Source organism: Hippopotamus amphibius, chromosome 5, assembly GCF_030028045.1.
Source record: "Hippopotamus amphibius kiboko isolate mHipAmp2 chromosome 5, mHipAmp2.hap2, whole genome shotgun sequence".
NCBI classification, from domain to species: Eukaryota; Metazoa; Chordata; class Mammalia; order Artiodactyla; family Hippopotamidae; genus Hippopotamus; species Hippopotamus amphibius.
The window spans coordinates 132,531,236-132,555,749 of NC_080190.1; the positions used below are offsets into that span (position 1 = coordinate 132,531,236).

The 24,514-nt window shown below is 34.9% G+C and overlaps 1 protein-coding gene and 1 pseudogene across 3 annotated transcripts in view; one reads left to right on the plus strand and one right to left on the minus strand.

Moving 5' to 3' along the window:
* The window catches only part of VIRMA (vir like m6A methyltransferase associated), a 63,935-nt gene that overhangs the window by 2,021 nt on the left and 37,400 nt on the right, over nt 1-24,514 (minus strand). For 2 of the 3 annotated variants that reach the window (XM_057734907.1, XM_057734905.1), the window contains 10 exons: nt 23,925-24,469; nt 23,152-23,387; nt 22,424-22,676; nt 19,935-20,152; nt 14,096-14,228; nt 5,206-5,358; nt 4,502-4,662; nt 3,347-3,443; nt 1,485-1,651; nt 697-1,028 (listed from right to left, as the gene is read on the minus strand). In XM_057734907.1, the coding sequence (XP_057590890.1) occupies nt 697-1,028; nt 1,485-1,651; nt 3,347-3,443; nt 4,502-4,662; nt 5,206-5,358; nt 14,096-14,228; nt 19,935-20,152; nt 22,424-22,676; nt 23,152-23,387; nt 23,925-24,469 (2,295 nt within the window). The remainder of the gene's footprint in view (nt 1-696; nt 1,029-1,484; nt 1,652-3,346; nt 3,444-4,501; nt 4,663-5,205; nt 5,359-14,095; nt 14,229-19,934; nt 20,153-22,423; nt 22,677-23,151; nt 23,388-23,924; nt 24,470-24,514) is intronic. The other variant, XM_057734906.1, reaches the window with a different exon arrangement.
* LOC130853268 (nascent polypeptide-associated complex subunit alpha-like) lies at nt 11,643-12,345 on the plus strand (annotated as a pseudogene).

The window sequence follows — 24,514 nt, forward strand, 5'->3', positions numbered from 1 at the left end:
CAAATGTTGGTTGTGCCACTTATGTTTTATGTGTCCTGTTCAGCTAATTGACAAGTTTTCCCTTCTGTTAAGGGGGGGTACTAAAAGGACCTACCTCAAGGGGTTGATAACAGTATTACATGTTAAGTGCTTACAATAGATCCCAACACAGTTATGTGTTTACTATTAATGTAAACACCTATTCTCTTTCGTTCCCATACGCTTAACTCAGAACTATGAAAACATGTCACCAATCCACTAGTAAAATATGATTTCTGTAAATTCATATTTTACAAACTCAGTTTTTAAAATCTTGAAACAATTAAAAACAAATTAAATATAACATTGGGAAGCAAGTGAATAAGAAAATCAATGGTGAACTACACAGAACACTCCTAAGGGAAATGTTGATAAGTATAACTGTAAAAAAAGGTATGGATATTATTCGAAAAGGATAAACACAATTCTCAATGTAAAAAGGAAAATAATTAGCCAAGACTTCTTTTAAACTCATCAGTAAATATCCAATTAATCAAAAATTAACTTAAAAAAGATTTTTTCCTAGCCAATAAAGTACTTTGCAAACAGTACCATTTGTCTAGAGCCAGCTTAACTGTAGTAAAAGAAAAATACTTAATCTGAATCATTTCCATTCAAATCACATCTATTCAATACTCTAATATTATAACTCACTTGAAAACATACATAATTCATTACCTTTTGAAGCAGGTGGTGTGAAAAACCTATTCTGACTGTGAAATGCACCCCGTCCTCCCCGATTGCCTGAAAATCCACCGCGAGAAGAAATCTTCTGCGATACTTTGAGTGGCCGTTTTGGTGGGGGTATTCCATCTTGAGGGACCACTTCTTTACTTTCTGCTGCAACAAAGTCATCCACATGCATAGATGGTGGTCTGCTCGTGTTCTGCTTTCTCTGACGAAAAATATCATGGGGTCGTATACCCTGTCCAAATCCTCCCCTGCCCCTTCCTCTTGGTGGTGGCACAACATGAGCTCGTTTGGCAGGTTCGATGTATTCAGACTTTCCACTATTAAAACAAAAATACTCTGTGAAAATTTTATCTTTTACACATGCCCAGTGAAAACAGAAGTCAATCTTTGCAATACTGAAAACTACATATCAATTCTTTCTTATCCTAATTGTGTTAAATTTGCAAATCTCACTATTACTTTCCAGGGAAATACAACAAAACTAGCTAAGAACGGTACTCACATTTTACTGATATGACAAGCAACTTTTTAAAATAATCCAGCTTGCTCTTTTTCAAACCTTCTAAACTCTCATAAAGTACAACAATACAACAAATGTACCAGGTATGTCCTGGCCAAATTATCATCTTTTAAAAAATTCAAAACAATATTCATGACTCCAGTTTTATGTCAGCTTCGTTTTTCCTTTAATAGTCATGTGTGTATCTTAAAATACATTAAAATAAATAAGCTTACTTGACCCCAATCAAGATCTTTAGTAAAATAAATTTTACCTTGAAGTTATAAAGGTCTCATGCTTGTGCTTCCCAAGTTTGAATCCTTTAGTAGTCTTGGTTCTTCCTGGAGATGATGGTTCTGACAAAAATGAGCGCTCTAATTCTGAGTGCAAGTCAAAGTCACTACAACATTTTTCAGAGAGCTCAATTAAGTCAACCTTTACCTGCAATCGTAAAAATGAAACAAAATGAAAAATAAATATACTTTAAATGTAACTATTAATGTGACACTTCACTTTAAACATAACTATTAATGTAATATTGCTTATAGGAATTCTTATTTCCTATAAACTATATTTGATTTTCATAATAAATAAATTATAGGCCTGCCTCTTTCCTTCACCTTTTCAAAAAGCAATATCATTGGTAGTTTTTTTTTAGAAAAAATTAGGAATTCAGCTGCTTTTATCTGGGAGGTAGGGGTGGGAGTGGTAGCATTTCTCCTCAAAGAAGGACGCGTAGTCTGGGAGACCTCTGCTGCCTGACAAATAACTCAGGGTTTCTCTATATAAATTAACAATGGAGTATCTCCAGAACTTTTCCAAAAGAATCTGAAAATAACATATTCCACAAGACTTGTATAGTCACTACGTGTTGTAAAAGGATTCTGTGCCACAGACCTCCAAGTTCTATGAATTTAATGAGGTTCCAAACTAAGTCAACTTTTATGGAAATGAAAATTACATTTATTTAGGTTTTATTCAAATTAATCAAACCTAAAAGACCAAAAATTTCCCTAAACCACATAAGGTCATAACCATCATCTCAAGATCGCTGTAATTCAACATAGTTAGAACACAAATATTTTCGACCTGTAATGCCAAATATGGTAGCCACTAACTATGTGTGCCTATTTAAATTTAAATTAATTAAATCAAAATAAAATTCAGTTCCTTAGTTATACTAGCAACATTTCATTGCTCAATAGTCACATGAGGCTAGTGGCTAACTGGACAGGGCAGATTACAGAACATTTCTCTCACTATATATAAAGTTCTATTGGACAGCACAGTTCTAAAGAATCACTGAACAACTTACACTAAGAAAAAAATTGTTTAATGCAATTTAATTCAATTGCATGTGATATTTTGAAGGAAAAGGAGTCAATACACTAAACACAACTTAAATGTGAAGCAAATCATTCTTTTAGTTTCACTGTACATAATGAATAGTAGCATTTTTTGGACCAGGGAATAACCAAATATATTTCTTTCTTTGAGTATCGACTCTTCTTCTGGCATACCCTTCCACTTGATTTATAAATAAATCTAATGCTATCAAAAAATATATTTTTTTTAAATAAAGAAAAAACAATACATGGTATAATAAAATGTGGCTGAAACCATCCTCCCTAATACATCTATGAGAAGCATAAAACATATTGCATTAAAATCTTTAACTATACTTTATTCAGTATTACTTTAAAGAATGTCAATTCCCATTTGTACTATATTATTTTAACAAATATATTTTTTACATTTCCCCACATTAAGAGCAGATACTACAACCTACTCCTCTCCTTAAACCCAAATACAGGAATTAATCATAATTTTGCAGAATATTATTCTACACCCTACAAATATAAGAAATCTAAGTGTTTCAGGTACTTATGCAAAAATGTGATTTCCCCCTCATTCTCAAATATACAGATCACTAACTAGAAAGAGGCAAAACAAGCAGCATAAACAGAGTACTGGACATCATTAAGTTGTCAACTGACATAAAAATAATTCAGTACTAGTCCCGAGACAGACTTGTAACAGCCATCTAATATGTAATGTATTTTAGTGCTAACAATATGCAAGAAACCAAAAATCAACAACTTTTTAAAAAATATTTAGTAATAAAATCACTTATACCAAATCCAGATCTGTATCAATCTCTTCAGCCTGAAATGGAGTGAACCACATAGATTTCAACTGATCATCCATGACATCAGCTAGCACATATGCAGTTCTAGAACAGAAAAAGTATTTGTTAAAAAGCATAATTCTAAAATCAAATATTTTGCCTTAACTTCTAAGTAAAACCTGTGAACGGTACGATTAAAAATATTATCCTCTAAAGTATTAGTAAAATTAGCACTTAAAAAGACTCCTTCAAGGGACTTCTCTGGTGGTCCAGTGGAAAAGAATCCGCCCTCGGGTTCAATCCCTGGTCAGGGAACTGAGCCCACGTGCCATGTGGCAACTAAGCCCATGCACCACAACTAGAGAGCTCACGAGCCTCAACTAGAAAGCCCACATACCGCAAACTACAGAACCCACATGCTCTGGAGCCTGCGTGCCACAACTAGAGAAGAGAAAACTCGCAAGCCACAACTAGAGAGAAGCCCACGCACCACAACAAAAGATCCCATATGCCTCAACGAAGATCCTATGTGCTGCAACCAAGACCTGATGCGGCCAAAAATAAATAAATAATCTTTAAAAAAAAGAAAAAGAAAAAAAAAAAGAAACTCCTTCAAGAAGCTATTCAAAAAAATAAAAATAAAAAAGAAGCTATTTAAGAATTAAGTATCCTTAAAAACCAGTAACTTGGACATTAATCCTGCTGTGACAAATGGGCTTTCAATAAAATAAAACAGAGCCCTGGCTTTATTTCCAAAAAAGCCAAGTTTATAACACTGTACCAATGTGTAATTTTTAAACATTTAGAGAATAATTTCATCACATTAAATACTCATTACGCTCTAAAAGGATAATGCTCCAAAGATCAAGAGGCATATCCTCTAGACCAGGGATTGGTAAAGTATGACCCCCATTCTGCCAGCCTGTTTTTGTACAGCCTGCAAGCTAGGAATGGTTTGCACATTTTTAAAGCGTTTTTTAAAAACCCCAAAAGAAACAAGCAAAAAGGTACAGAAGTACGTGCAACAGAGATTGAATGTGGCCTGCAAAGTCTAGATTTTTTTATTATCTAGCCTTCACAGAAAAATAATCTGCTGGCCCTCTCTAGATCCCAGCCATTAAATATACAATATTTACTCAACCACAAAACATTGCTTGTTTTACCTATTGTTAAACAGATTCTGGAGAGATTCTGGAGCTGAAAGTACTGGTTCTACATCCTGGTCACCAAGAGGTAAAGGATCACCTGATGACTCTAGCATCTGCTTAAGTCCAACCACATTGTCCAACAAAGAATCCAGACTGTCATCATCTTTTGAATGCTCCTAGATACAAAGAAAAGCAGAGTAAGAAGATGCAGGTAAAACTTGAACATTTATGCCCATAATCTACTGACTCTTTAGTAAAAAAAGGTGGTATTATTTCATTACTAAGAAATATAGAACACAGTCAAGAAATTATCAACTTAACATTAAACATGAAAAAATATCAACTTAACATTAAATACCAAAAACACTCATCATTTTATTTCTAAAGAATGGTAGCAGGGGGCACCCTGCATTCAAAAATAGATAATTCAAAAAGTACTGCCTTCAGGTACTCCTTAAAATTCATAACAGTATGGAGGACTTCACTCCAGATTATTAATTCAGAGTATAAATACCCAACTGAGAGTTCACTATTTTATTTTTTTTCTTTTTTTCTTTTTTTATTATTTTTTTGGGGGTACACCAAGTTCAATCATCTGTTTTTATACACATATCCCCAGAGAGTTCACTATTTTAAAAAGTCACTAGGAAAACTTGTACTAGTCAAATTGAGAAGAAAATGAGCTGTTTTTATTTTGTTTCTTTTTTTTTTCTTTTTACCAAAACAAGCTTCTCTAGTTCAAGGAACAAATTTTCTGGACTTTCTTCTTTGCTTTGTAGAAGCTGTTTTAACTCTGCAGCATTAATACTCATCGTCCGTGATGGATGAGCTCCCTCTACTTCCATGAGACCACTATCATCTCCACAACATCCCTGTAAATGTCACACACAAGTTAAATTTGAGAGCAGAAAAATTTGCAGAAATGCTTCCAAACTTAGATATTTAAGATTGCTGCAATCTTCCCCTCAATGTTTTGGTTTTACACCAATACAAATGGCTAGTTTTAAGAATTAGCTCAAAGCTGAAACAAGTTTTGAGTTAAGACTCACAAAATAAATAGGTAAACACATGTATTCAAATTACTGGCACCAAGATTTCTTAACAAAAATATCCAATGACAAATACACTGGCACTTGCAGGAAACGTAACACACTAATTGATACTCAAGCTAATAAAATGCCTGCTATAACAAAGAACTAATGGAAACTGAATTTCTTTTTCTGGAGATAAGGCAAACAACTAAAGAAAACAGTAACTATGATATTTAAGACTATGTGCTGTCATACAGAAAGTTAACATTTTCTGCTTTAAAAAGTATGCCACATAATAAAATGAATATGGGAATGGTGAAAAAAATTCACCATGCAAAACAAATCTCAGTTCATGACAATAAAGCCATCCATATTGTCATATATGAAAGAATACTTAAGTAGTTTCAAATCTTTAGAACAAAGCCCTGTTTTAAATGGCTCAACAGGAATATTGATCCCACCTATTCAGGTGTAGGAGTTAGTATTTTTAAATTAACAGTAACAATTAAAATTTGTTTGTAGCTCCTACCTTTGTCCTATAACTGGACACGTTTCAGTGAAAACTAAATGAAAATTATTCTTCACAGATTCCCACTCAAACTGATACTGTGCCTGAAGCACACTTGTTCCTTTCAGAAAACACTAGACTGAGGAAGTTATTTACATTGTATTAAGGAAGAGGACATACCACTTAACCATAGGTAGAAAGTTCAACATAGCTGAATCAGAAAGTATTATAATGGCAATTTACTTTTAAAGGTCAGGGAAAACAAAAGAAAATAATCAATTTTTTAAAAGAGAGGGGGAAAACTATGAACTAATTAAAATATTTGGAATGATGTAAAATTTTTATCTGTCTACTACCTTGCTTTTTCATTATCATAAACAGAAACAGTTTTGAACAAAATAAAATGCATTTTATATTCTGATCTACTTACTTGTTAATTAAAAGTAGTCTTAGAAAATCTAGGGTCAAATTTAGCACAATTTAAAGTTTTCTATACATACATTACTGTGAGAGTAGTAAAAGAATTTTTAAGGAGATTTTTTTAAACTACAATCCACAAAGTTATTTCAGAAAAATGAAAATCCTATCAAATTTGTCTGTGATACCATTTTGAATCTCCTTAATCATTTGCCAAGCACTACAGCTATTAAATTATACAAGGCACCGTACAATTACACTGGGAAAAAGCTAGTAAGACATGGTCTCTGACCTAAGTGACCTAACATTCAGATAGTAGAGTAGGAAATGGTAAATAAGCATATAAATGATCTATAAAAAAGAAATACAATAATGTGCTGTGAGGCATACAGAAAGAAAAATAATATCAAAAGGCTTCACAAATTGGGATGCATTAAAATAGGCACTATAAACAGATTACAGTTTGACCACGGAGGGAGGGAGGGGTAGAAGAGAGGGAGCGCAGGACAGAGAGAAAGAGAAGAAAAAATAAGAGAAGCATGGCCAAGGAGATACATATAAGTACATGAGATTTATGGATGATGGCTCCCAGTAAGGGAGATGTGGTTGCAAAGGTAGCTTTTTGGCCATACAGTGAATAGTCTTGAATGCCATGCTAAAAAGACTGGAATTTATTCTACAGATACCAGAAGTTATTGTGGGGTAGAGTGATATGATCTAATGTCTGCTTTAGGAAGCTATGAACTCACAAAGAACTACTGGGAATGTACCAAAGAAGTAAATGTTTGGAAGGAAACTGGAAAGGCAGCTGATACAGTACTCTACAAGAAAATACCAATAAAGAGCTAAGAGTTATACAAAAACTGAATATAAATTGTGGAGTGGAAAAGTACATGAGTAAAACAAAAAATTCACTGGAGGGGTTAACAGCAGATTTGAGCTGGCAAAAAGAAAAAGAATCAGTGAACTTGAAGAAGGTCAACTGAGATTATTCATTTTAAGGAAAAGAAAGAAAAGAGAATGAAGAAGCATAAGCATAGCCACAGGACTTGTGGGGTACCGTCAAGAGCACCAACACACACATAATAAAGAGTCTCAGAAGAAAGAAAGAGTCAGAAAAAAATATCTAAAGAAATAATGACTGAAAACTTCCCAAATTTGACTAAAAACATTAATCTACACTTTCAAGAGGATCAACAAACTCTTAAGTAGAATGAACTCAAAGAGATCCACTCTTAGACAAATAAGGATCAAACTGTCAAGAGCCAAAAACAGAGACAATCTTGAAAGCATAAGAGAGAGGTGACTCAACTAATAAAAGATTAACAACTGATTTATTGTCAGAAACCATGGAAGCCAGATGCAATAGGAAAACATATTCAAAGTGCTGAAAGAAAAACACTATCAACAAAGAATTCTATAACTGACAACTATTCTTCAAAAATAAGGGAGAAATAAAGACATTCTCAATTCTTTTTAAGTGAGAGAGAATTTGTCACTAGCAAACCTACTCTACAAAAAATACTAAAGGGAGTCCTTCTGGCTGATGTGAAAGAACAGTAGACAGTAACCTGAACCCACATGAAAAAATACAGGGTCAATAAAGGCTACGTAAAAGGCAGTATAAACACATTTTTATTTGTAACTCTTTTCTTCTCCTATCTGAATTAAAAGGCAACAGAATAAAGCAATAATAATAAAACTGTGAAGATGGATTGACAATGCATAAAAATGTAATTTGTATGATAATAACTGCACACAGGAAGGGAACAAAGCTATATTGTAGCAGTTTTTCTATACTATTGAAATTATGTTGGGATTAATCAGAAATAGACTATTAAATTAAGGTGTTAAATGTAGTATCCAGGGCAACCACTAAGAAAATAACTTTTTAAAAAAAGGTAAAAGAAATAAAAAGGAAATTAAAACAGCACAGTAGAAACATCTGTTTAATGGGGAAAACAACATAATGGAGATAAAAACAAAACAAAACAAAAAAGATATATAGGAACTGGCAGAATGTAAAACTGGAAGAATGTAAAAACTGGAAGAATGTAAAAGAACAAAATAAAACAAAACATGATCCAACTATTCTGTCTACAAGAGACACACTTTAAAAAATACAAATAGGTTGTATACAAAAGGGTAGGAAAAAATATATCATACAAACAATAACCAAAATAAAGCTAGGGTGGCTATACCAATAATACAAAATAAACGTTTAGATGAAAGCTATTACTAGAGACAAAGGACATTTTTTAACAACAAAAGGGTTGATCTATCACGAAGATATAACAATTATGAATATACATGCACCTGACAACAGAGCCCTGAGATGCATGAGACAAAAACTGATAGAAGTAAAGGGAGAAAGAGACATTTCAGTAGTAGATAGAGCAAATAGACAGAAAATCAACATGGAAACAGAGGGCTTAAATGACTATAAAACAACTACTCCTAACAGATATGTATAGAACATTCCTCCAAATGGCATCAGAAGACACCTTCTTCTCAACTGCATATGAAACATTCTCCAGGATAGAAAATACCCATAGGCTGTAAAAATAGCCTCAAAAAATTTAAACAGATTGAAATCATACAAAGTATGGTCTTTGGCCACAATGGAAGTCAATTACAGAAGGAAATTTGGGAAATTCACAATTATGTGGAAATTAAACACACTCTAAATAACCAAGGGGTCAAAGAAGAAAAAAATAGGAAAATATTTGGAGATAAACAAAACCAAAAACATGACATACCAAAAACAGTGCAAAGAAGGAAATTTATAGCTGTAAATACTTATATTAATAGTGAAGAAAGAGTTCAAATCAATAACGTAATCTTCCAACTTAAGAAAGTAACAAAAGAAGAGTAAACTAACCCCAAAGCAAGTAAAAGGAAGGAAACAATAAATATTAAAGCAGAAATAGATAAAACAGAAAACGCAAAACGGAAGAAAATAAACCAAAATGTAGTTATTTAGAAAGATCAACAAAACTGACAAACCTTCAGTTAGACTAAGAAAAGGGAAGGAAAAAAAGAAGAGAAGACAAATTATTAAAATCAAGAACAAAAACAGGGACATCATTAATAACCTTAAAGGCATAAAAAAAGTTTATAAGGAAATATTATAAATATTTGTGTGCCGTTAAGTCAGTAATGTAGTTGAATGAAGAGAAACAAATTCTTAAAAAGACACAAACTACTAAAACTGACTCAAGAAGATACAGAAAATCTGAACAGATTTATAAGGAAAGCTATTTAATTAGTATCAAAAACACTTTCCACAAAGAAAAGCTCAGGTGGCTTTACTGGTGAATTCTACTAAATGTTTAAGGAATTAACAACAATTCTTCACAAACTTCCAAAAAAACAAAAGAGAGAATACTTCCTAGCTCATTCTATGAGGCCAAAGATATCACAAGAAAGCTACCGATATACCTAGGAACAGACCCCCAAAATCCTCAGTAAAGTAAAGCAAACTGAATCCAGCAACATGCCAAAAAGATAGTACACAATGAACAAGTGGTATTTATTCCAGCAATACAAGGTCAGATCAACATGTGAAAAGCAATCAATGTAAAATATAATAGAGAAAAACAACATGATCATTTATTTCAATAGACACAGAAAAAGTATTTAACAATATCGAACACCCTTTCATGGTAAAAAACACTCAATGAATTAAGAACAGAAGGGAATTTTTTGACCTGATAAAAGGTATCTATGAGTAACAATGACTAATATTGTATTTAATGGTGAAAAATTGAAAGCCCTCAAAGATGTCAACTCTTGCAACTTTTATCCAACATGCACTGGAGGTTCTTGCTAGGACAACAAGGCAACAAAAATAAATAAAAGGTATCCAGATTGGAAAGGAAGAAGTTAGACTATCTCTATTTGTAGATGACACCCCCTGTATTTCGAAAAGTCTAAGGAAATCACTAAAACACTACCAGAACTAATAAACAAGTTGAGTAAGGTTTCAAGACACAGTATGAATATACAGAAATCATTTGCATTTCTAAACACTAGCGAAGAACATTCAGAAGTTAAATTAAAGAACAATTCCATTTACAACAGCATTTTAAAAGTTCCCAATTTAATTAGAGGCATAAACTTAACAAAAGAGGTACAAGACTTACACGTTGAAAGTTACAAAACATCAAAATTACAAAAACCCTAGAAAGAAATTAAAGACAATCTAAATAAATGGAAAGCCATGCCATGTCCATGAATATGAAGACTTAAGAGTATTAAGACTGCCAAACTGCCAAAATTGACCTACAGATTCAATACAATCTCTATCAAAGTCTTTTTGCAGAAACTGACATAGAGACAGAAAATGAGATTAGTGGTTGCCAGGGGCTAGGAGAAAGCAGGAATGGGGAGTTTCTGTTAATGGACACAGAACTTCTTTTTGGAGTTACAAAAACATTCTGAAATTAGATAATGGTGATAGTTGTACAATTTTATGAATATACTAAAAACTACTGAATTGTCAGTTTAAAAGGTGAATTTTACAGGATGTTATGAAAATGTTATACAAAAAAGGAGCAAGAAGGAGAAATCAAGGTAACAGTAGTGAAATACAAAATAAGGAGTGAAGTATGAAAGGTTTGTGAATAAAACTGACAAGAATGAGCAGCTGCTGAAGATAATGAACAAAAGGGGGAAAGTTAGCCACCATTCATGATTTCTAACTTGAAGGTCATGGAATATCAATGGTATAAAAAGCAGGGCACATAAAAGATGAACCAAGTTTATGGGGAAAGATAATGAATTTGATTTTGGATATTCAGAGATTCTATCCAAGGACAGACAGGACAGGGAAACACAGAAGAGGGAAAAGGAATCAGGCACGTTATTAAAAGGGGTAAGATGTACACCATAGATAGAAATGAAGTAATACAGGGGGCACACGTTCCTCTGATTAAGTTAGAACACAACAGAGCAGAAAAAACAGGGAAAGAATCTAAGGGAGAGGGAAAGAATTTAGAAATTACACAGGGTGGTCTCGATCTCCTCAATGAAGGAAATAAGAAAATCAAATGCACTGAGGAGGGATAAATAAAAGCATTAATTAGCAGTCCTGAGGTTCCAGAAGATCCTGAACAGCATGAATGAACCCTGGTTAGTGGTTTCTGATTAGAAACTGCTTAACTGAAGACATGTTTAAATAAACTGTTCTGCAACAGGCATGGGTAACCCTCTCGCTTGCTCTCTGCCACCATCTTGATTCCACGTTCCATACACAAAATGCCTGGTGAAGCCACAGAAACCGTCCCTGCTGCAGAGCAGGAGTTGCCACAGCCGCAGGCTGAGACAGGGTCTCGAACAGAATCTGATAATGATGAATCAGTACCAGAGCTTGAGGAACGGGATTCTATACAGGCAACCACGCAACAAGCCCAGCTGGCAGCAGCAGCTGAAATCCATGAAGGACCAGTCAGTAAAGTAAAACAGAGCCGGAGTGAAAAGAAAGCACGGAAGGCTATGTCCAAACTGGATCTTTGACAAGTTACAGGGATTACTAGAGTTACTATCCAGAAATCTAAGAATCTCCTCTTTGTCCTCACAAAACCAGATGTATACAAGAGCCCAACCTCAGAAACCTACATAGTTTTGGGGGAAGCCAAGATCGAAGATTATCTCAGCAAGCACAGTTAGCAGCTGCTGAGAAATTCTAAGTTCAAGGTGAAGCTGTCTCAAACATTCAAGAAAATACACAGATTCCCACTGTACAAGAGAATGAAGAGGAAGAGGTTGATGAAACAGGTGCGGAAGTTAAGGACACAGAATTGGTCATGTCACAAGCAAATGTGTCAAGGGCAAAGGCCGTGCGAGACCTGAAGAACAACTGTAATGATAATATAAATGCTATTACGGAATTAACAATGTAACCATCTGAAAAGAGGGCTGTTTCTTTGGTGTTTCAAAAGAGTAACTGCAGCTGGGGTTGAAATCTGTACTGCTTCTATCATCAACCAAATTATGGCTTCTTGTTGGATGAAAAAAAGAAAAAGAAGAAAATCTGTCAAACTGAATAATTAACAACATGTCACTTAGGATCTGGTAAAACTAATAAGTGGTCTTCCATCAAGTAAAACTCTAAAATCTCTTTAGGGTAGCTACAATTAAGTATACCAATCTTTCAGAATCAAAGCATGTGGTAAATCTGATCACTTTAATAAACTACATGTGACACAAAACTAACAATAATTTGCCAATAAAGTTGGCACAACAATAACTACAAACACAACAGGCAGCCAAGAAGGGCATACTGGAGGAAATATTCTCAATATCAATTGTATGCCTAAAAGAAACACACTAAACAGTAAATTTAATTTTTTCTTATAAAATCATCACATACATTTATTTTGGTAATACTGTACTAAACAGGTCCTCTATAACTCTTTCTAAACAGAAATCTTAAATACGAGCTGAATTCCTTAAATCAAAGTTGAGAGACTATCAAACCCATAGGATATTAACAGCCATACACACACACCCGTGCGTGCAAGCATTTTGCAGGCAATACATCTGGACAAAACTGGATAAGACTGCAGTAAAGCAAGTTTCTATTTATCCAGGAAGCTTTTTATCTAAAAAGCTTCTAGAGCTTTTAATATATTAATGTGCACAGTTAAGCTCCAACCGGGGAGACATTTCCAAACTTATTTGACAACAAACACTTTTTAAAGGCAGGCCTATTAACGGCTTCTGGAATTGTGTCCACAATATATACCACGATTTTGGAAAATACTAATGAAATTTTAAATTAGATTTTAAAGTTGGGGAAATAATCTTTAATTCGTATCTATGATGGATCCAAACACTCCAGTATAATAAACCTTACATTCACTCCAAAAATCACAACATCCAAAACACAGCTAGGAAATGTTCAATTAAATGACAATAAGTAAATACCTGAGTAAGAGACTGATAAAACTTGACATTCGGAGTGACCTAGCAAGGTAACAGTGTAAAGAATTATGTAAAAAAATAAATGCACTATAGGTAGTATTTTCCTCTATTTTAAGAAAATGTGGGACTTCCCTGGTGGCACAATGGTTAAGAAACTGCCTGCCAGGGGACACAGTTTCCATCCCTGGTCCAGGAAGACCCCACATGCCATGGAGCAACTAAGCCCGTGCGCCACAACCACTGAGCCTGCGCTCTAGAGCCCATGAGCCACAACTATTGAGCCTGTGTGCCTAAGAGCCTATGCTCTGAAACAAGAGAAGTCCATGCACTGCAACGAAGAGTACCGCCACCCCCTCACCCTGCTCACTGCAACTACAGAAAGCCCACATGCGGCAAGGAAGACCCAATGCAGCCAAACATAAATAAATAAATAAACAAACAAACAAATATCTTTAAAAAAGAAAATGCAAATCACTGAGTATTGACAAATTAATAATGATGCCTAATAAATTAGGGTTCAATAAATTCTACTCTTAAACATCTACTTTTTTGGTAACTCAAAACCCCGTACTTATAGTGGGGTGAGGACATCGGAAAAAAACAGCATTATAAGTTCCAAGTTCAAAAAAACATTATTTCAAGGTATTTTTGAACACAAGAGATATTTCTGACATATGTAAAAGTCTATAAATGTAAGAAATACCAAATACATATATATACACTTACCATTGTATCAGAATTAAGAATTTGTCTCATAAATTCCAAAAATGAAGATGCAAGTTCACCTGTGTCTTTACTAAATGTGCTGACCACTCGTTTCAGTAAACTATGCAGAGCATTACTGTTTTTCCTTAAAGAACTGTAAATAAAGAAAACAGAGGCGATTTCTTAAGATTTGAGCACATAAATCTAGTATGAGAAATGAACTATCTCCTATCTCAGTTCAGACAGCTTAAAATTTAGTAAAATTAAAATCATACATTTCAAGAAATGTAAAAAAGTACTATGGTGTATCTGTCATACAAACCATGTAACAAAGCATTTTTTATAGTAGATATCTCCTTTTAAAGAAGATAAACTTCAAAGCACTGAAAGAAAAAACTTCTCCCAAATAATAAAGCTATAAAACTTAGCAAAATAAACTTGCAGGTTCCCTTTTTTTACACTTTTTATAACCTGAGAATTTCTCTAACATAAGGAGGTTACAGCTGTCTCAAAAATCTAACCAGAAAGCCTAACTTGTAACTGCGAAGAATGACTCTTTATGACACTGTAATCTGACAAAGAAATCAAGCGTATCGAGGAGGCATCAGTAAACTTTTTAGGTAAGTATTTTAAGCTTAACAAGGCTATACACAACTCAATCTGTTTCTCTCTATACAAAACAGCAGTCTCAGTCACAACTACTCAACTGCTGGTGGAGTGGGAAAGCAGCTGCAGACAACATATGAATACTGGCTATGTTCCAATAAAGGCTGGATTTGGCCTGTGGCCCACAATTTACCAACCCCCAATATACAGAGATTTCAGCATAAGAAACAATCATGATATGTATCCAAAATCATGACAATATAAGTCCTGCTAAAATTATCCTATGCATTTACACAGTTCTTAGTTGATCAAAAGAAAATTTCAAGACTTGGGTAAAGCAATACAAAAGAAAGATAAGACTCATGCTTCTGAGAATTTTATAAATAATGAAATGGACAAGGCAATAAACAGGAACGAGATTAAATACACAGATAATACAATTAATAGAAAAAGCATAAGTTCAAAAATTGGACTATACCAATTACTAGCCTCTACTTATAACCTTAAGAAGTGAGGCTTGGGACTTCCCTGGTGGTGCAGTGGTTAAGAATCTGCCTGCCAATGCAGGGGACACGGGTTCATTCTCTGTTCCGGGAAGATCCCACTTGCCACGGAGCAACTAAGCCCATGCCCCACAACTACTGAACCTGCGCTCTAGAGCCCACAAGCCACAACTACTGAAGCCTGCATGCTGCAACTACCAAAGCCTGTGCGCCTAGAGCCCATGCTCTGCAACAAGAGAAGCCACCACACTGAGAAGCCTGAACACCGCAATGAAGAGTAGTCCCCGCTTGCCACAACTAGAAAAAGCCCACGTACAGCAACAAAGACCCAACGCAGCCAAAAATAGATAAATAAATAAATAATAAATAAATCTTAAAAAAAAAAAAAAAGAGAGTCTTACTTAGATGGTCTATCAAACACTGGGGTCCACTACACACCTTTTAGAATGTCTACAATTAAAAAAAAAAATACCTAGCAATACAATAATCTGACATTTTGTTGGTCAACTTGTAGAGAAGTTGTCTATAAAAGGGTAGCACACTGGACTGCTAGAGTGATGGGGATGGCTCTACATGGAAATGTGACACTAGATACATGATTCCATGCATTTGTCAAAATTCACAGAACTATATATCATAAAACATGGATGAGGTTACAAAAGAAAGGGGGAAGTTAGAATCAACCTTCTGATATTGTATTAGAATCAAAGTATCTGTATGGACTCATTTTTACAACACATACAGACAACAGATGGAAAAAATAAATGAAGATTTGTGTATATAATGAGTTAGAACACATATATATTTCCAAGCTCTAGCCAATGAGAAGAACCAAAATCAGTAACATAAGTTGAACAACAAAATAAATAACAACAGTGTTCGATTATTATAAAGAAAAAAAATGTCCATGAGTCCATATTGATATGAATACCCAAATAAGTAAATAAATGAAGAAAAAGTGATGAATTCTTCCTTACTTAAGGATAATTAAATGAAAAGGAACGAGAAAAACAAATCACTATTACAACACCACAGTAATAACTGCCACATGCCAAGATGCACTGATGGATAATAAAAATGAGTGTATGAAAGTTTTAAGTAGAAATAGGACTTTTACACAGTCTCAAAATATATTCTTCAAAATGTTTAGTATTTAAAAATGGAATATTAGTAAGTTTGCTGTGCAGAATCCTGGCAGACAGCACCTTAGTCAAGTGATCAAGGTTAATATCATCAGTAATACATGATGTATTTCCTGATATGATGTACTCAGAAAGGTACACTGCCTCTGTAGTATCCTTCTCAATAAAAGCATAATCTCAATCTAATTAAGAGAAAACATCGGACAAAGCTAAATTGAGGGACATTCTACAAGTACTCTACAAAAATGTCAACATCATGAAAAACAAGGATACAGGAGACAAAGGATATATTAAAACTAAAAGTAATGCAGGATCCTGTCTTGGCTCCTGAAACAGAAAAAGAACATTAATGGAAAAACTGGTAAAATCTAAATAAGTTCTGTATTTTAGTTAACAGTATTATTGTGCCAAGCTTAGTTTCTTAGTTTTCATAAATATTCAATGGTTATATAAGATATCAACATAAGGGTAAGCTGGATTAAGGGTATATCTGAACTCTGTACTATTATTTTTGTAATTCTTAAAGTCTAAAATTATCTCCAAAAAAAATCTGTTTTGAGTAGGGCCTGCTTCAGGACTAGATGAAAAGTATATAGTGATCCGTTTATTTAAAAAGCCAGATCATGCTATACCTCTGCTCAAAACCTTACAATGGCCCTTATAAATAACGCTAAAGGCCCTTGATGATCTGCCCTCCCCTCACCAATCCATTACTTCTCTGACCCTAGGACCTATCATTTTTCTCCTTGCTTATTCACTTCAAGAGCAACCACCATGGCTGCAAGGCTGTTTCTCAGACAAGTCAGGCACGCTATTTGCAACTGTTCTCGCCCAGGATATTAACATGTTTCACTCACCTCCCTCAGTTCTTCGTTCAAGAGCCACCTTCTCAGTGAGGACTTCCCAGATCACCTCCCCATACTTCAAACGACAACTCTCACCTTCACTTTGGCACTCACAAGCCCTCTGCCCTACTTTATGTTTTTCTGTCACATACTATGTATTTTATTTACATGTTTAGAATTAAAGCAACAAGAAGACAGGGATTTTTTTTTAATTAAATTTCTAGCACCTAGAACAGTATCTGGACCAGAGAAGAGGGCATTCAATAAATATCCGTGGACTAAATGACTCTAGTATTCCTTCATAATGTCTACGATAAACCAGGTTTCAAGGTGCTGGGGGGACTACAGTCAGGAAAACAATCCCAGGACTTCCCTGGTGGTCCAGTGGGTAAGACTCCATGCTCCCAATGTAGGGGGCCCAGGTTTGATCCCTGGCTGGGGAACTAGATCCCATGTGCATGCCGCAGCTAAAGAGTTTGCATGCCACAACGAAGATTCTGCGTGCCACAACTAAGACCCGGCACAGCCTAAATAAATAAATAAATAATTTTTAAAAAGCAAACAAACAAAAAAAGAAAACACAGTCCCTGTCCTTGTGTAGTTTATATTCTAGTGAGGGAGACAACCAAATAAGCAATAAGTCTATATAATGTAATGTCAAACAGTATAAATACAGTGAAAAATATAAAGGGAAATAAGGACTGGGGACACAAAGGATAGGCTATTTTAGACAGGAAATAATAATATTGATACAGATACCTGAGTGAAGTGAGGAAATAAGTCCTAGAAGAATTCAGGGGGAAAGCATTTTAGGAAAAAAAAAGTCTGGAGGTAGGAATGAACCTGACAGGAGCAAAACTGAGGATAAAGAGCTATGAAATAAGACAGAGATAAGCAAGGGTCAGACTGTATAGAGCCTTAAAGATCATTATAGAGTCTGAATTTGCAGTGCAACAGGAAGCCATCAGAAAAATTTAAGCAAAACAATAACATGTACCTTGTTGTAAGTTTAAAAATATCAGTCTGAGTGCTAATAAAATGTATTTTAGGGGGACAATAGTGGAATTAAGATGAGAAGACTGGAGGCTATTACAATCGGTCACGTAGGAAAAGATAGTGGACTGGATGGGGTGGTAACTATAGAGGTGGAGAAAGGTAATCAGATTCAGGATGTATTTTGGAAACATAAAGTACTGGACTTATTGATGGACTCGACGTAGGGAATGAGAAAAGAGAAGAATCAAGAATCTTGGCATTTAACATTTACCGGGATCAGCAAGACAGAAACATGTTTGAAGCAAGAATATCAAGAGCTCTGCTTTAGTTCAGTTTGGATGACCATTAGATAGCCAAGTAGAGATGTCCAACAGATACATGGGTTACTTGGAGCTTAGCAGAAAGATCACAGCTAAAGAAAGAAAAGGGAATAGGTTACGATGACTTACATGAATGTAGCAGAGCCAACAACATCTCATATCATGCTATGGCAGAGGTAGGCAAAGGGTATTTGTGAGAGCACCTAATCCAGCTGGGAATGGAAGAATCAAGGAAAGCTTTTTGGTTTTCTTGGATGTGTAATGTATAAGATGAGTTTTAAAGGACAAAGAGTAAATATCCAGGCAATAGGAAAAAAGACATCTAAGAAGTAAAACTGAAAGACTTTGGTGAGATATTGGGAAGTGGTGGGGGGAGAACTTGAATGTTCAGCAGATGCCATCAACTGAGAGAGAATAGAGGAGAACAGACAGGCTAAGGAGGTGGAGAAGGTAGGAATCAACACCAAACAGAGTAGGTGGAACCTAAGTTTTCAACCGATGTTACAAGAATTAATGGGAGGGCTTCCCTGGTGGTGCAGTGGTTAAGAATCCGCCTACCAATGCAGGGGACACGGGCTCGATCCCTGGTCCGGGAAGATTCCACATGCTGCAGAGCAACTAAGCCCGTGTGCCACAACTACTGAGCCTGTGCTCTAGAGCCCACAAGCCACAACTATTGAGCCCATGTGCCACAACTACTGAAGCCCACGTACCTACAGCCTGTGCTCTGCAACAAGAGAAGCCACCACAATGAGAAACCCGCACACCATACTGAAGAGTAGCTCCCATTCGTCACAACTAGAGAAAGCCCGCGTGTAGCAATGAAGACCCAACACAGCCATAAATAAATAAATAAATAAACAGAATTAGTGAGAGGCACAAATGCATGTTTCCTAATCTTTTCTCTCCCATAATCCTATATACTTCTACAAATTCCCAGGGAAACTACGTAGTAGTCAGCTATCTCCCTAGAGAAGAAAAAGATGACGGCATGGACAGAGAGACAGGAGGAGAAATTACACTTGGAGACTGAGCACCATGAGATTTACATCATTTCAAATAAATTTCATCTCAGCCATTCCTCTAGAGAATAAAAAGCAAAGAATTAGCACTTTCAGCTTTAGGGTCCATATCACAGTACCATCATCTTTGAAGAACTACAGATGAATACACCAACAAAACAAGTATCTTAGAGCATGAATTAGTGACCCTGAAACAATAAGATTTCCTTCTTAAATACTGTAAGATGCCTCCATTAATATGTCTATCTATTCAATTTACATTTTCAATCCTAAAGATTTTATTACTAGCACATTTCATTGCTAACGAAACTTTTCCACATATACAAAATTTCTCCACATGAAAAGAAATCATACCTTCTACAATAGCTAAGAATTAATATGGGGGGATTTAAATACAAGAGTATATTAAATCAGATAAAACGTTACCTTTTTAAATGAAATAATCCATAATCATGCTCTGCAAGAAACATCATTGTCCTGACACATGTCAGTAAACAGTTATAACTGCTCTCAGAGTTAGCTAGCACAGCCAGGAGACAGTCACAGATTGAGGCCATCAATTCTTTGTTTGGTAGAGAATTGGAGAGCTGCTCCAGTTCAGAAATAGAACCTTCAGAAGAGTTTGGCAAAATTAGTGCGATGTCCTGTGAGGGAGGAGGGGAGTTGGGAAAAAACAATTTTTTTAAATAACTGTCACTATCATTTAGCATTTTTATTTCAGAATTATACAGCAATTAATACTTAGTCATTACCAAAATATTATAGTTACTGTCCCATCCCAAACACAGATTAAGAACAAAAGAGTTGTTCTTCTGCCCTTCTATAAAGATTAATACCAGCATACACACCTAAAGAAATAAAGACAGATATTTTGCTTCATAGTATTTTTACTTTATGAGGCCGACGCCTTACCACTTGGCGATGGCGCCTGACTCACAGTATTCTTATTTTAAAAGAACATCTCTTTGAAAAATTTTTCCTTCTGGATTGCACTAAGTATAGTTTCTATCTTCAAATGGTTAGGTTAGTATTTTGGTACTAAAATATTTTAAATTACTATACTATTCATTCATTCGAATATTCTTAAATTTATAAAGAAAGCATTCATAGAAATAAATTTTAATAAATATATCCACATTTGTAGTTAAAACATCGCAAAAAGAAATGGATGGAGCATAAAAAACATTTAGGCACAGTCTTCCAATATTTTCCTCTAGTTTTTATATATGTTTAAAATTCAAGTTTTTCAATGTCAGTAAGTTTACCTAACAATAACTAAAAACTCACATTACTTTTTATAGAAGTAAATCAGACTTTATAGAAACATTTTTAGGTATGATGTTATTGCCTTTAATCACTTCAACATACTGGAAACCAGTATTCAACTTGGGTTAGAACTATAAAACAAAGCTTGAATAGACGGGAAATATAATAAGGTAAGACCAGCCAAGAATGAGGCTTATGTGATCAGGGCAGCTAGGATGCTAAAGCGTTACTTAGCAGAGTCAAACAACCCAATGTGAATTATATAATAAACACCAGTTGACTGGACATTCTGAGGTATAAAGACTTAACATAGCCTTTTTACCAGGTCCAAGACTATTTTCTACCAGATTCCCTTTTTGTGAAAACAAGTCACACCAAAAATGTTCCTTCTGTACTTGAGTGTTAAATGTAACCAAACTGGATTGTTGTTAGCTAGAAAAACGTAATCTTCCAACATGGGATCCTATTAAAAATACTCTGCTTGAGACTTCCTAGGTGGTGCAGTGGTTAAGAATCCGCCTGCAAATGCATGGGACATGGGTTTGAGCCCTGCTCTGGGAAGATTCCACATGCCACAGAGCAACTAAGCCTGTGCACCACAACTACTCAGCCTGTGCTCTAGAGCCCATGAGCCACAACTATTGAGCCTGTGTGCTGCAACTATCAAAGCCCATGCATCTAGCGCCTGTGCTCTGCAAAAAGAGAAGCCACTACAATGAGGAGCCCCCACACCACAATGAAGAGTAGCCCCTACTCTCAGCAACCAGAGAAAGCCCGTGTGCAGCAACAAAGACCCAACACAGCCAACAAATTAATTAATTACTTAATTAATAAAAAAAAATACTCTGCTTGGAAAAATCACACCTGACTGATTACATAGTAGGAGCATTTTGATAAGCTAAAATGCCATTGGGCACAGAAATCTCCAAAGATCCCAATATAACAATGGGCTTTAAAAGTTGAAACAATTCTCATTAACTCATGGAACTATAAACTGGAAGTCAATAATATAAACAGTAGGAAGAAATACTACTACTTTTAGTCAACATCTTTACAGATGTTCATAGCACAGTGTCTGAAACACACTAAAATTGTAGTAGCCTGTGATGCCTTCAAAAGATGTCCAGGGACTTCCCTGGTAGTCCAGTGGTTAAGACTCCACGCTTCCAATGCAGGGGGAGCAGGTTTGATCCCTGGTCAGGGAACTAAGATTCCCACATGCCACTGGGTACAGCCAAAAAAAATTTTTTTTAATTAAATAAAAAAAGAGTTGTCCAAACAAGAAAACATGGTATTAACTCAACCAATCACAAAACTACAATATTCAAGAATGAATCAGTGTATAATATAATTAGAAGGAAAATGAACATACTATACATAACCAATCCCAAAGACTACAATGGTACATAAAGTAAATATCCAATAAAGAAAATGAAAAGAGCTATTCAGAGAAACCTGTGAAGTACAAAGTCAAAGAAACTTATGTAGCACCAAATTATTTTACTGTTGGTTCACTGGTCAAATTTATCTTCCTAAACAATAAGAGTAATGAAACAGATGAGATCTCTTTGTTAACAGCTAAGATTTACATCAAGAGAAGCTTTTAAAAAACACATACACAAAGAATTTATAAAAATAACTATAAATACCTGATCACAGAGAGACTGTAAAATGGATGTGATATATTCAACACACTGTTGGCGAATAACACTGTCTCCAGGAGACCGCACCAAAGCTAACAGGTCCTGGAATATCTCTGCATATCTTTCATCACCTTTAATAGTTCCATTAATTAGATGCAAAATAGCTAATTTACAAGCTTTGTGTGAAGCCAGAGCATCAAGAAGAGCAAGCAACCTGGTGGTTTGGCTAGTATACTGTTTTTCTTTATCTTCTGAAGTGCTGAAATAAAATCAACACATTTAGTAAACAAAATTCTTGATTTTAAGGCATTATTTAATAATTTGTTTTTCAATACATATCAACTTTTACAAATCTTATGTAAAAGTTTCATTCCTTGGGTATGACACCTTCTCTGGAATTTTACAATTACTATATGATTTTGTAAATTCAGGTTTTGAACAATGTATTTTCTTAAATCAGAGTACTTCATAGGTCACCTTTCAAACACCCAAAATCTTAAAAACACTTCAAGGTATCTTGCACATGAAATAATGAAATAAAGTTTCCTAATTAACCTATATATATTCATATACAAATGTCTGTGTGTCTGTATATATGTATAAGTGTATATTTATATGTATACATATTATCTGAGCATTCTAAACCCTGGTTTCCAAATTCTAAGTTAAAAAAAAGGTATACCTGTGTCAAAAATAACTTGAGGAAAAAAACTTTTAATGCAAAATGAAAATACCTTTGCAAGTCTTCTACAATCAAATCCAACACAGTTCTCATAATCAGAAGTGCAGTTGGTGAGGCAAGGTCACACAATTGAACACAAATACGCCGTAACATATGTTGAATGGGCTGGCAGGTTGTGCCAGAGAAAGAGCGAACTATTTCTTGGAGCAACTTTGCTTGAACATGAAGGTGCATGCTCCACAATTTTCGGGTGTTGAGTGCCACTGATATATCATGTGGCTCAATAACCTGTTAAAAAAGTATAATGTGTGTGTACGTAGATTTTTTAAAATATTTATTTATAGTCGCAAAAACTGTTCAGAAAGAACTGTTATGAAAAGAACATCTTTACTGCATGCTTAAAACATTTAATTTTCTATTATACAATTAAACATTTGCTTGAATTCAATGCATCTAAAAAATCTTATTGTTCTCAGGTTAGCAGTCACTAGAGCAGAGTCCATTGGTGAAGCAACCTAGTTAATGGCAAATTCTAACACGTGATAAAGGTGGGGGGAAAGGATTTAAAAATAACAAAAGTACAAGTATACATAACAGCATAATAAAATTCACATTAACAAAAATTTATTTAAAATGTTACTCCCATATTTCTTTAATGACCAACTTGCTTCAGTTTTATCTCACCCTCATCCAGTTATTTTATGTCTTTCTTAGGGGAAGGAGATTAAGGGATTTTTTTGTTGTTTTTTTAAAACAAAAATCACTGGCTTTTTAAAAAGTGTTATTGCAGTCATTTATAAGATGCATGTTATATGGAAGTGATACCTGAGTTGTTTGCATGGGCAATGGTAGAGGCAGCAGCTCTGAAAGGAGTATGAGTCCAGAAAAAAATCCTTCAGGAACCTTCAAGATCGAAGAAAGAACTTCTTTTAACATTAAAGACCAAGTATTGTTGGCCAGAGTCTCTTCTGAGATTGTGAGCTTTTCATTAACTCCTTGTGTAAAAGTCAGTAAGATATCAATGATATCATTCTGAATTTTCTGTTCATCACTATCCAAACGACCTGAGAGAGGGATAGAGCACAGGAGCATGTGTAAAGTCACAAGGGCTGAAGGAACGCGCATGTCCTTAAACTCAAAGGATCCACCTCTCAAGAGTTCCGTTAACATAGTTTTAAGAAGAGTGAGTGTGCAGCGAGCCATTGAAATAGTAGTAACTCTGTGAAGGGTAGTCCCCATGTTGACATGGAGCCGCCAAGGCTGAGTCAGAATACTGTTCAATTTTTGCAGCACCCGAATAAAAGTGTCCATTCCTTCAGCAGAAAAGAGCTGAATGACAGCAAGATTCCATTTCAGGTCTTTCTGTTGACCTTTATATAAATAAGGGAGAAAAAAAACTCTAGTTACTTACATAT